This window comes from Otolemur garnettii, unplaced genomic scaffold (genome assembly GCF_000181295.1).
Source record: "Otolemur garnettii isolate 467f Iridium unplaced genomic scaffold, OtoGar3 scaffold00101, whole genome shotgun sequence".
Classification (NCBI taxonomy): domain Eukaryota; kingdom Metazoa; phylum Chordata; class Mammalia; order Primates; family Galagidae; genus Otolemur; species Otolemur garnettii.
Window position 1 is genome coordinate 6,115,079 of NW_003852496.1, and position 11,295 is coordinate 6,126,373.

General features: G+C 48.5%; 2 protein-coding genes and 1 non-coding gene across 3 annotated transcripts in view; all 3 read left to right on the plus strand.

Moving 5' to 3' along the window:
• EFCAB12 (EF-hand calcium binding domain 12) overlaps positions 1–4,847 on the plus strand; it is a 25,224-nt gene extending 20,377 nt beyond the window's left edge. Inside the window, exons 7-9 of the mRNA XM_023516965.1 lie at positions 2,445–2,604; positions 3,654–3,710; positions 4,598–4,847. Of these exons, the coding sequence (XP_023372733.1) occupies positions 2,445–2,604; positions 3,654–3,710; positions 4,598–4,847 (467 nt within the window). The remainder of the gene's footprint in view (positions 1–2,444; positions 2,605–3,653; positions 3,711–4,597) is intronic.
• Positions 4,848–7,541: 2,694 nt separating this feature from the next.
• RPL32 (ribosomal protein L32) overlaps positions 7,542–11,295 on the plus strand; it is a 7,101-nt gene continuing 3,347 nt past the window's right edge. Inside the window, exons 1-3 of the mRNA XM_003796232.2 lie at positions 7,542–7,620; positions 8,686–8,786; positions 10,182–10,363. Of these exons, the coding sequence (XP_003796280.1) occupies positions 8,691–8,786; positions 10,182–10,363 (278 nt within the window). The 5' untranslated portion in view covers positions 7,542–7,620; positions 8,686–8,690. The remainder of the gene's footprint in view (positions 7,621–8,685; positions 8,787–10,181; positions 10,364–11,295) is intronic.
• LOC111727359 lies at positions 8,477–8,616 on the plus strand. Its single transcript, XR_002774931.1, has one exon. It is a non-coding gene; the product is annotated as a small nucleolar RNA SNORA7 (small nucleolar RNA).

The following is an 11,295-nucleotide window of genomic DNA, read 5'->3' on the forward strand; positions in this document are numbered from 1 at the left end:
ATAATACTTGCTCAATTGAATTTTTTTTTTTTTTTTTTAGACAGAGTCTCACTCTGTCACCGGGCTAATGTATGATAGCCCCAGCCTAGCTCAGAGCAACCTCACGCTCCCAGGCTCAAGTGATCCTCCTACCTCAGTTTCCCGAGGAATTGGACTACAGGTGCCCAACACAACACCTGGCTAATATTTTTCTATTTTCAGTAGACATGGGGTCTCAGTTTTGTTCAGGCTGGTCTCAAAATCCTAGCCTCAAGCTATCTTCTTATCTTGGCCTCTCAGCGTGCTAGGATTACAGGCGTGAGCCACCACCTTTAAATTTTTTTGAAAACATAAAAATAAAAATTCCCCCAGCCTGAGCTGGCCACTATTAAAATTTCAGTGACCATCCAGTTACAAATCTCTTTTTATTTTCCATTTGTATAAAATTATTTCTGTAAATCATTTAAAAATCACACATACTCAGGAGGCACCTGTGGCTCAAAGGAGTAGGGTGCTGGCCCCATATGCTGGAGGTGGCGGGTTCAAACCCAGCCCCGGCCAAAAACTGTAAAAAAAAAAAAAAAAAGTCACACAAACTTTTAAAAATCATGTATGTCTTTTGAAAATGTTGCATGCCTCTCCCTTCCCTCTCCTAATTTCTTACCTTCACAGAACCTTCCCCAGTGCCCATTCAACCAACATTAACAACCTGGAGTGTTAACTTCCATCACTTTTTTCTTTCTTTTTTGTGGGTTACCATCTTAGGATGAGCACGTCTCAGTAGCTGTAGGAAGGTGGACACCCAGGCTCATTATTTTTTATGTTCTATGCTTCTTAGAAAACTCCCCTGAGGGCTAGGGGTGTTGGCTCACACCTATAATCCTAGCACTCTGGGAGGCTGAGACTGGTAGATTGCCTGAGCTCACAGGTTCAAGACCAGCCTGAGCCAGAGCAAGAACTCATCTCTAAAAATAGCCAGGTGTTGTGAAAGGCGCCTGTAGTCCCAGCTACTTGGGAGGCTGAGGCAAGAGAATCGCTTGAGCCCAAAAGTTTGAGGTTGCTGTGAGCTATGATGCCATAGCAGTCTACTGAGGGCGACAAAGTGAGACTCTGTCTCAAAAAAAGAAAAAGAAAAAAAAGAAAAAGAAAAGAAAATTCCCCTGAAGTTATCTATGAGACTAATTCAAGGCAAAGAGGAAACTACCACCAAACAGTTAAGTCTTGGAGGAATCTTCCTGCCTCCTCCTGAACTCCTAACCAGCTCAGCCCTCACTGTACTCAGCCCTCAGGGCCCTTGTTAACCTGGTTAAGGACAGATCCACACCGTCCCAAGGCCCAAGGCTACTTTCTGGATAGGGTGCTACAGCTATATGCCATATCACCCCTGGGGAGACCAAGGAGGGGGGATTGTTCAAAGGTCCCCTCTGCATGAGTTTTGCAGTTTCTAGTGAATCAACAGCTATCCAAAAAAAAGCAAGTTACGATGAAATCAATATATAACCATCTACACGCTCATATGAATGGCAAAACCTAACTATAGTCCAGAAAGTAGAAGGGAAAGGGGAGAGAGAGGAAGGAGGGGGACATAGGAGGAGGGAGGGTATTTGGAGGGACCTCAACTAATGTGCATGATGCAATATTACCTTTCAAAACTATTAAGAAATGAGTATAGTTGTGATGGATGTGTAAAATAATTTAAAAAAACAAAAATAGCAAGTTAAAAATTGTATGTGAGAAAAAAATTTTTTTTCTTTTGAGACAGAATCTCACTCACTCTGTTGCCCTAGCTAGATGGCCATGGCGTCATCATAGCTCACAGCAACGTCAAACTCTTGGGCTCTGGCTTGGCATGGCACTTGTAGCTCAAGCAGCTAAGGCGCCAGCCACATACACCTGAGCTGGAGGGTTCGAATCCAGCCCAGGCCCGCCGCCAAACAACAATGATGGCTGCAATCAAAAAATAAAATAGCTGGGCGTTGTGGCCAGTGCCTGTAATCTCAGCTACTTGGGAGGCAGAGACAAGAGAATCGCTTGAGCCCAGGAGTTGGAGGTTGCTGTGAGCTGTGATGCCACAGCACTCTACCCAGGGTGACAGCTTGAGGCTCTGTCTCAAAAAAACAAAACAAAACAAAACAAACTCTTGGGCTCAAGTGATCCTCCTGCCTCAGCCTCCCAAGTAGCTGGGACTACAGGCACCTGCTAGTTTTTTTATTTTTTTTAGTAGAGACAGGAGTCTCACTCTTGCTTAGGCTGGTCTCAAAATCCTGAGCTCAAACAATCCACCCACCTTGGCCTCCCAGAGTGCTAGGATTACAGAAGTGAGCCACTGCACCAAGCCACAAAAAATATCTTTTTTAAATAAAAATGCAATTAAAAAAAAAAGCCCCCTCTGACCCCAAAGGCTCAGGGAGGGGAGGGGCTGTGTAAGCTAAGGGGCCACATGTGTTTCTTCCCACTGCCCACAGCGCTGCTCTACCCCGGAGACAAGGTCATTTTCCAGCATGACCAGGTGCGCCAGATCCGGCAGCCCGGAGGGTACTACTCTGACTGGAAGATCGTACCTCCGAAGCTGGCTCTGCTCAGGGAACGCTGCCTCTTTGAGTCTGAAGCCAAGAAGACTGACAAGCTGAGTTTCAGACCCCTTTTCTCTCTGCCCTTTGCCATCCCTTCAGCGAGGGGGGAGGAGGGCCTGAGATGCTGAAATATTTGGCATGTCATGTTATGCCAGTGTCTATGTCCCCACTGGTCACCAGCTACTGGGCAGTCCAAGTGTCATGTCATCATATGCCTGAGGACCGCAGCCTCCCGGCCTCAGGTTCCACACAGCTGCCCTCCTGACCACAGTCAGACCTACAGTCACAAGGGCTCTGGAAAAGACCATGAGGAGAGCCTTGTTAGAGAAGGGGAAGGCTTCACAAGTCACCAGCCAGGTGTCAGGAGCCCTGCAGAGGGCAAAGGGGCAGCCCCTTCTCCGCCCAGCTGCCCTGCAGAGCCCGACCTTCTTTGGCAAGAGAAGGGTTTGCAGCTCCTGGAAAGGGAAAAGAACACTGCCCTGGAGCCTGTCCCTGAACCCCCTTGGAGAAAATGACTTCCTTTGGTGATCCAAAGCCTAGGACCTCCCAGATTTGGGTAGAGCAACAGGTGACAAGCCTTGGGCAGCATCAGTGGGTAACTGCAGATGGAAGGACAGGGCAGCATCCCTGCAGAGGAAGGAGGGGCCAGCAGGCTGGATACACAGAGGGTCTGATGGGAAATGCCCGTAAACTCCTCAGCACCCATAGCTAGCACTTGCTCACGCACTCACTCACTGCTGTTCTGCCCTGCTCTGGTCAGAGCATTCTCAAGAGCAGGCAGCGGCCCAGGCCGGCAGGTGGGAGGTCTCCGTTCTGGGGGGGGGGCAAAGCAAGACTCAGAATAGGGAGTGACTTGCCTAAGTCACCCAGCCAACCAGGTAACGAGGCCAAGTCTGGCTGACCCAACCTCAGTATGTGTTCCTTCAGAGCACGCAGGCACAGAGTCAGGACCCCACCCCAGGGAGAAGAAATTCTCTTTTCAGACCTCTGGTTTGAGACTCAGAAATGGGCCCTCTCCTTATGCCCCCTGACCCACTCCCCAAAGCCCCATTAGTCTGGATTTGCCCTCTCCTAACAAAATGCCTTTCTTTTCTCCACTAGGAAAATGCCAAAGAAAATCAAGAAAATGGCCTTTAAGGAATTTGAGGAATTCACCAGGTCTGTGGCAATCACCTAACTCAGGAAGGAAGGAAGGAAGGAAGGAAGGAAGGAAGGAAGGAAGGGAGGGCTGGCTTTTTCTTTGAGACATGTCTGGAATTCTGCATGTTACGTAATGCCCCTAGCACAGCACTGGGGGGCCTGGTACCCGGACCTGAGAGGCAGCGATACAACTCTTAGAGAGTGCCAAGAAGCATTGCTTTGGGGCTCTCCATGTGTTTTTTCATTTAAATCCTCTCAGCAGCTCTAGGAAGGTACTCTTAGCATACTCATTACAGAAGAGGAAACTGAGGCATAAGAAAGGTCAAAGTGGTGGAGTAGGGATTTGAACCCAGCTAGGCCAGCTCCAGAGGCTGTATGCCGAGCACCACATTAAAATGCCTCCAGATAATAGATGGTATATGGTTAAGACTTTGGGTTTTAGAGGTAGCAGACTGGGAGTCGAGCCTGCACTCAGCCACTTACTCACTGTGTCACACATAGCCTCTCTAGGCCACTGGGATAACAGAATCTACTACATGGAAGCATTCATCCTGGGTAGAATGCTGTGGCATCACAGCTCACAGCAACCTCCAACTCCTGGGCTCAAGTGATTCTCCTGCCTCCGCCTCCCTAGTAGCTGGAATTATAGGCACTTGCCACAATGTCGGGCTATTTTTTGGTTGCAGCCATCATTGTTGTTTCACAAGCCAGGGCTGGATTCAAACCCAACCAGCTCAGGTGTATGTGGCTGGTTGGGTTATGGAAGTGCAGGGAGGACCCAGGTACCAAAGTCCATAGTGCAATACTAAACCTCCACTTTGGTCACAGTCAGTGCGCTCAGGGAGAAGAATCCTTGACTCTGACCTGTCAGCTAATGACAACCTTTCGTCTGTCTTATTTTCTAGGAAGGTGAAGGGGGCTGGTGGTCTGCAGCAAACCCACCCCAATTCATTCTGGCCGGGGCACCTTCTGGATAAACTGTATCTCTACCTACCCACTGTGGCCACTGACAGGAGCCTGGCGCTCTTTAGTTGTGTCCAACGCCCGTCCCATGCCTACGCAGCCACCTACCATCCTGACCACTGGTGGCCCGTGAAGGAGAACTACATGACCCATGCCTATTATGATGCTGCCAAGGTCTACCACATCAACTAGAGGAGCCCAGGTGTTGCCAGTCTCAGCCATCCTGGCCCAGGGGCCAGTTTGGCTATCAGCCCAAGCCATGGACAGAGGAGGAGTAGCAAAGAGGTAGACAAAACGTCCTTTTGATGGAGGCCAAAGGCCAGCTCTTTCTGGACCCAAAGCGTCTAGTTTCTCAGCGGATAGATGTGTCTGGAGAAAGACGTACAGTTTTTGACTGTTTTCTTCCCTGATCTTTGCCCTTTTGAAATAAACCATGTTGGATTTTTTCTCATATCCCCGGTGACTCAATTGATGTGATTTCTTGCTTAGGAGCTGTGGTCACTGAGGTGTTTGGAAAGCTTGAGCCTGGGGTGATATAGCAGGCACATTCCCTGGGATGTTGACAGGGATGCCTGCATGGCACCTCCAGCTTCTTGTCCTGGGACTTCCTGGCCCACGGAGAAGCAGCAGGCAATGTAGGTACCCTGTGCCCTCCTCTGTGCCACTGGGCATTGCTCCCAAATCTCTTAGGTCTTTGGAAACTGAAGGCATGCTGTCTGGTTCATGGGTCTTCTCCCTTACTTACCCACTAAGCCCATCAAGACCTTTTCCTTCACATTTCCTGTGAGCTGCCATTAGCAACATGCTTCCTCTCTCTGCATCTGTCTGACTACACACAGCCTGCAGGAGCAGCATGACTCTTGAGGTGTGGCGTAGCCACAGACACAACCAGGTTCTACTCCCAACTTTGCCACTTGCCAACAGTGTGACCTCAGACAAGACACTTCTAGTCTCCTCCAACCTCCTTTCACCACCATAATCTCACGATGGAGTTGTCAACATACCCTTCTCACCTCTCATTCAGTAACCAACATAATCCAGTTTAGCTTTTGTCCCCATCTTCTGTCCCCCGGAACTACTGTCAAGATCACCAGTGACATTTGTATTGTGTTCCACTTGTGGAATCAAGGGGTTTTTATTTATATTGAAAGTTGATTTTCTTTCTTTCTTTCTTTCTTTGAGACATAGCCTCATTATGTCACCCTCAGTAGAGTGCTGTGGCATCACAGCTCACAGCAACCTCCAACTCTTGGACTTAAGCGATTCTCTTGCTTCAGCCTCCCAAGTAGCTGGGACTACAGGTGCCCACCACAACACCTAGCTATTTGTTGTTGTTGTTTTTACAGTTATTGTTGTTTTAGTAGGCCCAGGCTGGATTCGAACCCACCAGCCCGGTGTATGTGGCTGACACCCCTACCACTGAGGAACAGGTGCCGAGCCTGAAATTTGATTTTCACCTTAATCTTTTTGTGTGTGTGTGAGACAGAGTCTCGCTTTGTCACCCTCTGTAGAGTGCCATGTCATCATAGTTCACAGCAACCTCAAACTCTTGAGTTCAAGCGATCCTCTTGCCTCAGCCTCCTGTGTAGCTAGGAGGACAGGTGTCTGCCATAATACCCAGCTGGTTTTTCTATTTTTAGTAGACGTCGGGTCTCATTCTTGCTCAGGCTGGTCTCTAACTCCTGAGCTCAAGCAATCTAACAGCCTTAGCCTCCTAGAGTGCTATAATTACAGGCATGAGCCATTGTTCCCTTATGATTTTCACCTTAACCTTAAAAACAAAAGTTAAGCAAAACAGATCAAGAACAGCTATTTTTTTTGGAGACAGAGTCTCACTACATCACACTCTGTAGAGTACTGTAATGTCATAGCTCAAAGCAACCTCAAACTCTTGGGTGTAAGTGATTCTCTTGCCGCAGCCTCCCAAGTAGCCTGCCACAACACTCGGCTATTTTATTTATTTATTTTGAGACAGAGCCTCAAGCTGTCACCCTGGGTAGAGTGCTGTGGCATCACAACTCACAGCAACCTCCAACTTCTGGGCTCAAGTGATTCTCCTGCCTCCTCCTCCCTAGTAGCTGGAGTATAGGCACCTGCCACAATGCTGGGCTATTTTTTGGTTGCAGCCGTCATTGTTGTTTCGCAGGCCCAGGCTGGATTCGAACCCAACCAGCTCAGGTGTATGTGGCTGGCGCCTTAGCTGCTTGAGCCACAGGCGCCGGCTATTTTTAGAGACAAGGTCTCACTCTGGCTCAGGCCGGTCTGGAACTCGTGAGCTCAAGCAATCCACCAGCCTGGGCCCGCCAAGAGCTGGGATTACAGGCATGAGTCACCGCGCCTAGTTTAAGAACAACTGTTTTAAAAACCAGTTTAGATTCAAGGTTTGAAGTGTGGAGAGTGGAGTCAAATCTCCAGAATTCACTTTACACATATGTAAAATGTAGAGAAAAATAGAACTTTCTTACAGAATTGTGGTAAACCTAGTAAATCCCGTTGAACGTTAGCTGTTACGTCTCATCACTATTTACTGTATAAATTCCCATTAGGAAGTCTATGTTTTGTTTCCTCCTGGCCACTAAGAGGCGCACTTCCAGCAGAAGAAACGCGGACGGAAATCGTTCAAAAGCTGGATTCGGCTTCAATTTCTGGCGGAAGTAGCCTCCCTGACCGCCCCCCCCCCAGGTCTTAGCCAAGAGAGATCCAAATTCCTATGTAGACCCAAAGGCGAGTAAGATAAAATTCCAGACTTATTCTTAGATATTAATGTCGAAAAAGACACAGGTATATTCAGTGTTTTTGCAGCATTATCTCTCTTGCTTGTCTTTATTTTCTTTGAAGGACCTGGAGATGGAAATCCTCTTTTCCCTGCCAGGACCTTAGAGGTTACTTCCCATCAGCCTTTGCGTGCCACCTTCCCCTCTCTTCCTCGGCGCTGCCTACGGAGGTGGCTGCCATCTGTTATTCGGTGAGTCTTAATCGTTGACCATCCGCGTTTGTGCGGTGTCCGTTGGGCCTCTTTACACCCCTGCTGAAGAAGCCTCCCCTTTCGCGAGGTTACCTATATGGGCTTTGTCGTTGTCGGCTTGCTGGCGCGTGTACAGGAATAGCAAAGTGGCCCGGGCGGTGATCTGGCTTTACCTTCCAAGGGCGCTTGCTCTCCTGCACAGGCCGCGTGGGGTCAGGTTAGTCAGAGCTGCGGGCGGTTTGTTTGATCTCTGGCGGCGCGGGGTGCTAGCTGGGGCCAGACTGCAGGGATACCCTGCGTCGTGGAACGAGCAGAGGTGTCGTGCCCACGAGTATTTCATTGCCTTATCCCGACGCTCCTTCTTTAGTTCCTGGCCCTCAGACTGCTGCTGCGGAACCGTCAAAAAAAAAAAAAAAAAAAGAGTTACGGGGCCAGTTTTGTTAGTTAACAGAAATTCTGGCAGTGAGTTAGGATCTCTGGGACTATGAAGATGAAAACGGCTCCCTTGCCCTCGAAGAGATCGTGGTTCCGGGGGGCAGTTATAAGTATATCATAATTTGCGTGTATTGTGTTTGGGGGGGTATTGCAGAGCAGCAACCTAGGGGAACTATTAAGTTTTTCTTTAATAAATGCTTCCTGACTGTCACTGTGCAAGCTTTCAGCATGCAGTGTCAACTTCATTTTACAGGCGGGAAAACTGACTCGGGTTCAAGTGTATTGGCCGAGGTCTGTGTAACTAAATGGACTGTCTGGGTGTTGACACTCCGTGGGGTGGGATTTGCTGAGAAGGTCTTGGGGTGGGTTTGTTTTAGGTCACCTGTGGGCATTCTTTCTTGGGCTCTGAGAGGTGACCCCTGACCTCCTGGGATCGCATCTGGAGAGCCCCTAGTGTTCTGCCAGCTTCGGAAGCAGGAGGAAAAGCAAGCCTAGCAGAGGTACCCATTCCATTCCCAGCTTGTTCTGTAGCTGGTGATTGGAAGACACTCTGCAACAAGTGTTCCAGCTCTGGCCAGGAAAGCCACCTTCCAGGGTTTTTCTTTAACTGGGTCTGCTGCTTTCTTAAAGGCATCATGGCCGCCCTCAGACCCCTTGTGAAGCCGAAGATCGTCAAAAAGAGGACCAAGAAGTTTATCCGGCACCAGTCAGACCGATATGTCAAAATTAAGGTATATGGTCTTGGGATGAGAATGGATGTTGGGGTAAAGAAAGGCATTCCTAACAGGCTGTCATGTTTCTGACATCACCTTGTTGGAGGATTATCTTTGGCAGATGAACTGGTTTGTGGTTGGTGGAAGAGGTCTCTGTAGAAAGCCTGAATGTGCTTTGAGGCTCATGTGCCTGAGGTACCAGGCGCATTACTGGTACCTCACTGCTTTCTATTTATTTATTTATTTATTTATTTTTAAAAGACCGAGTCTTACTCTCTTGCCCTATGTTAGACTGCTGTAGCATCATCATACCTCACAGCAACCTTAAACTGTAGGGCTGAAGGGAATCCTCTTGCCTTAGCCTCCCAGTAGCTGAGACAACAGGCGCGCACTACCATGCAGCTTTTAGAGACTGGATCTCAACCCTTGCTCAGGCTGGTCTTAAACTCCTGAGCTTAAAGGATCCACCCATGTTGGCCTCCAAGAGTACTAGGATTACAGGTGTGAGCCACCACACCCAGCCTTAAAGACATTTAAATGAAAGACATCCTTGCTTTTTTAATGTGTTTAGAGGGGTTGGTATTTTTTTTTTTTTTTGAGACAGAGCCTCAAGCTGTCCCCCTGGGTAGAGTGCCGTGGCATTACAGCTCACAGCAGCCTCCAACTCCTGGGCTCAAGCGAGTCTCCTGCCTCAGCCTCCCTAGTAGCTGGGACCACAGGTGCCCGCCACAACGCCCGGCTATTTTTTGGTTGCAGCCGTCATTGTTGTTTGGCGGGTCTGGGCTGGGGATTTGAACCCGCCACCTTAGGTGTACGTGGCTGGCGCCTTAGCTGGTTGAGCTATAGGTGCCGAGCCAGGGGTTGGTATTTCTATTGTGTTTTTCAGGTGGCCTTAGGGGAGATAGATTATCCTTTTATAGATGAGGAAACTCAGGTCCTGAGCAATGTTTAACCCATGCTTTTCGATGTCATATCCCACCAGTATCTTACTCTTCAGTTGCTTCAGAGTGTGTGTCTATGCTCCTGGTGGCTAAAGCCTGCAGTTACTGTTTCCTTTTTTTCCCATCAAAAAAGCATATAAAATAGTGGACATGCAAGACCCCATGCCTAAATAAGGTCAACTGTGTGTCATGTCACATACCTGTAGTCCCTGGTATTCGGGAGGCTGAAGCAGGAAGATTACTGGAGACCACAAGTTTGAGGTTGCAGTGAGCTATGACAATGCAACTGCACTCTAACTCTAGGGCAACAGAGTGAGACTCTGTCTCCAAAAAACAATAGTGAAGTTCTGTTACCCAGAGACAACTACTATTTGGCATATTTCCTTTGTGTTTGCTTCTCTTTTTCCCTCCCCAGAAGGAAGAGTTGGCAATCTGCATAGGCACTAACCCAGCTGTGTGTTATTTCTTTCAGCGTAACTGGCGGAAACCTAGAGGTATTGACAACAGGGTTCGGAGAAGATTCAAGGGCCAGATCTTGATGCCCAACATTGGTTACGGGAGCAACAAGAAAACAAAGCATATGCTGCCCAGTGGTTTCCGGAAGTTCCTCGTCCACAACGTCAAGGAGCTAGAAGTGCTGCTGATGTGCAACAAGTGAGTTGCTCCCACCTCTGGGCTTAGGGGTCAGAAGTCTGGCTGTTCCGTGTGAACACTTCTCAAGGGAGTTGGAGAGCTCTGGGATGCTTTTGGAATAGTTGTACATTCTCTGAGGAAATCTGAAGTAGTTTTTTTTGTTTTGTTTGTTTGGTTGGGTTTTTTTTTTTTTTTTTTTTTTTTTTGAGACAGTCTGACTATGTTGCCCTCGATAGAGTGCTGTGGTGTCACAGCTCACAGCAACCTCAAACTGTTGGGCTTAAGCAATTCTCTTGCCTCAGCTCTCAAGTGGGTGGGACTATAGACACCCGCCACATGCCTAGCTATTTTTTGTTGCAGTTGTCATTGTCGTTTGGCTGGCCTGAGCTGGGTTCGAACCTGCCAGCCTCAGTGTATGTGGCTGGCACTGTAATCACTGGGCTATGGGCACTGAGCCTGAAGTCGTTTTCTTACAGGGGTTCAAAGAATGCTTGTTGGGGATTCAAGGTGTTTCCTTTGCTGGAGGTTTTTGTTCTCCTACCTAGAAACCCAAAACTAGAAGAAGGGCCTTTGGTTGACCCTGCAGAATCTTTTTGGCAGTCATTTCCAGGATGTTGCTTTATTTAAGGGGGTAGGGTGAAGATCAAATGGAGCCTCAGACCTTAGAGGGTATTTTACTCTATGCTGTGGTAAGGGCCAGCTCCAGAATGCTATGGGAACCGAGGAGCTGCTGCCTGACTGGGGCAGGAGGCTTTTAGGGCCAAGGGTGAACTAGGTGTAGGATGGAAGTGTGGAGGGTACACAGAGTTCTAGGTGTTTGGGGTTTTTTTGTTTGTTTTTTTTTTTTTGAGACAGAGCCTCAAGCTTTTCCCCTGGGTAGAGTGCTGTGGCATCACAGCTCACAGCAACCTCCAACTCCTGGGCTCAAGTGAGTCTCCTGCCTCAGTCTCCCA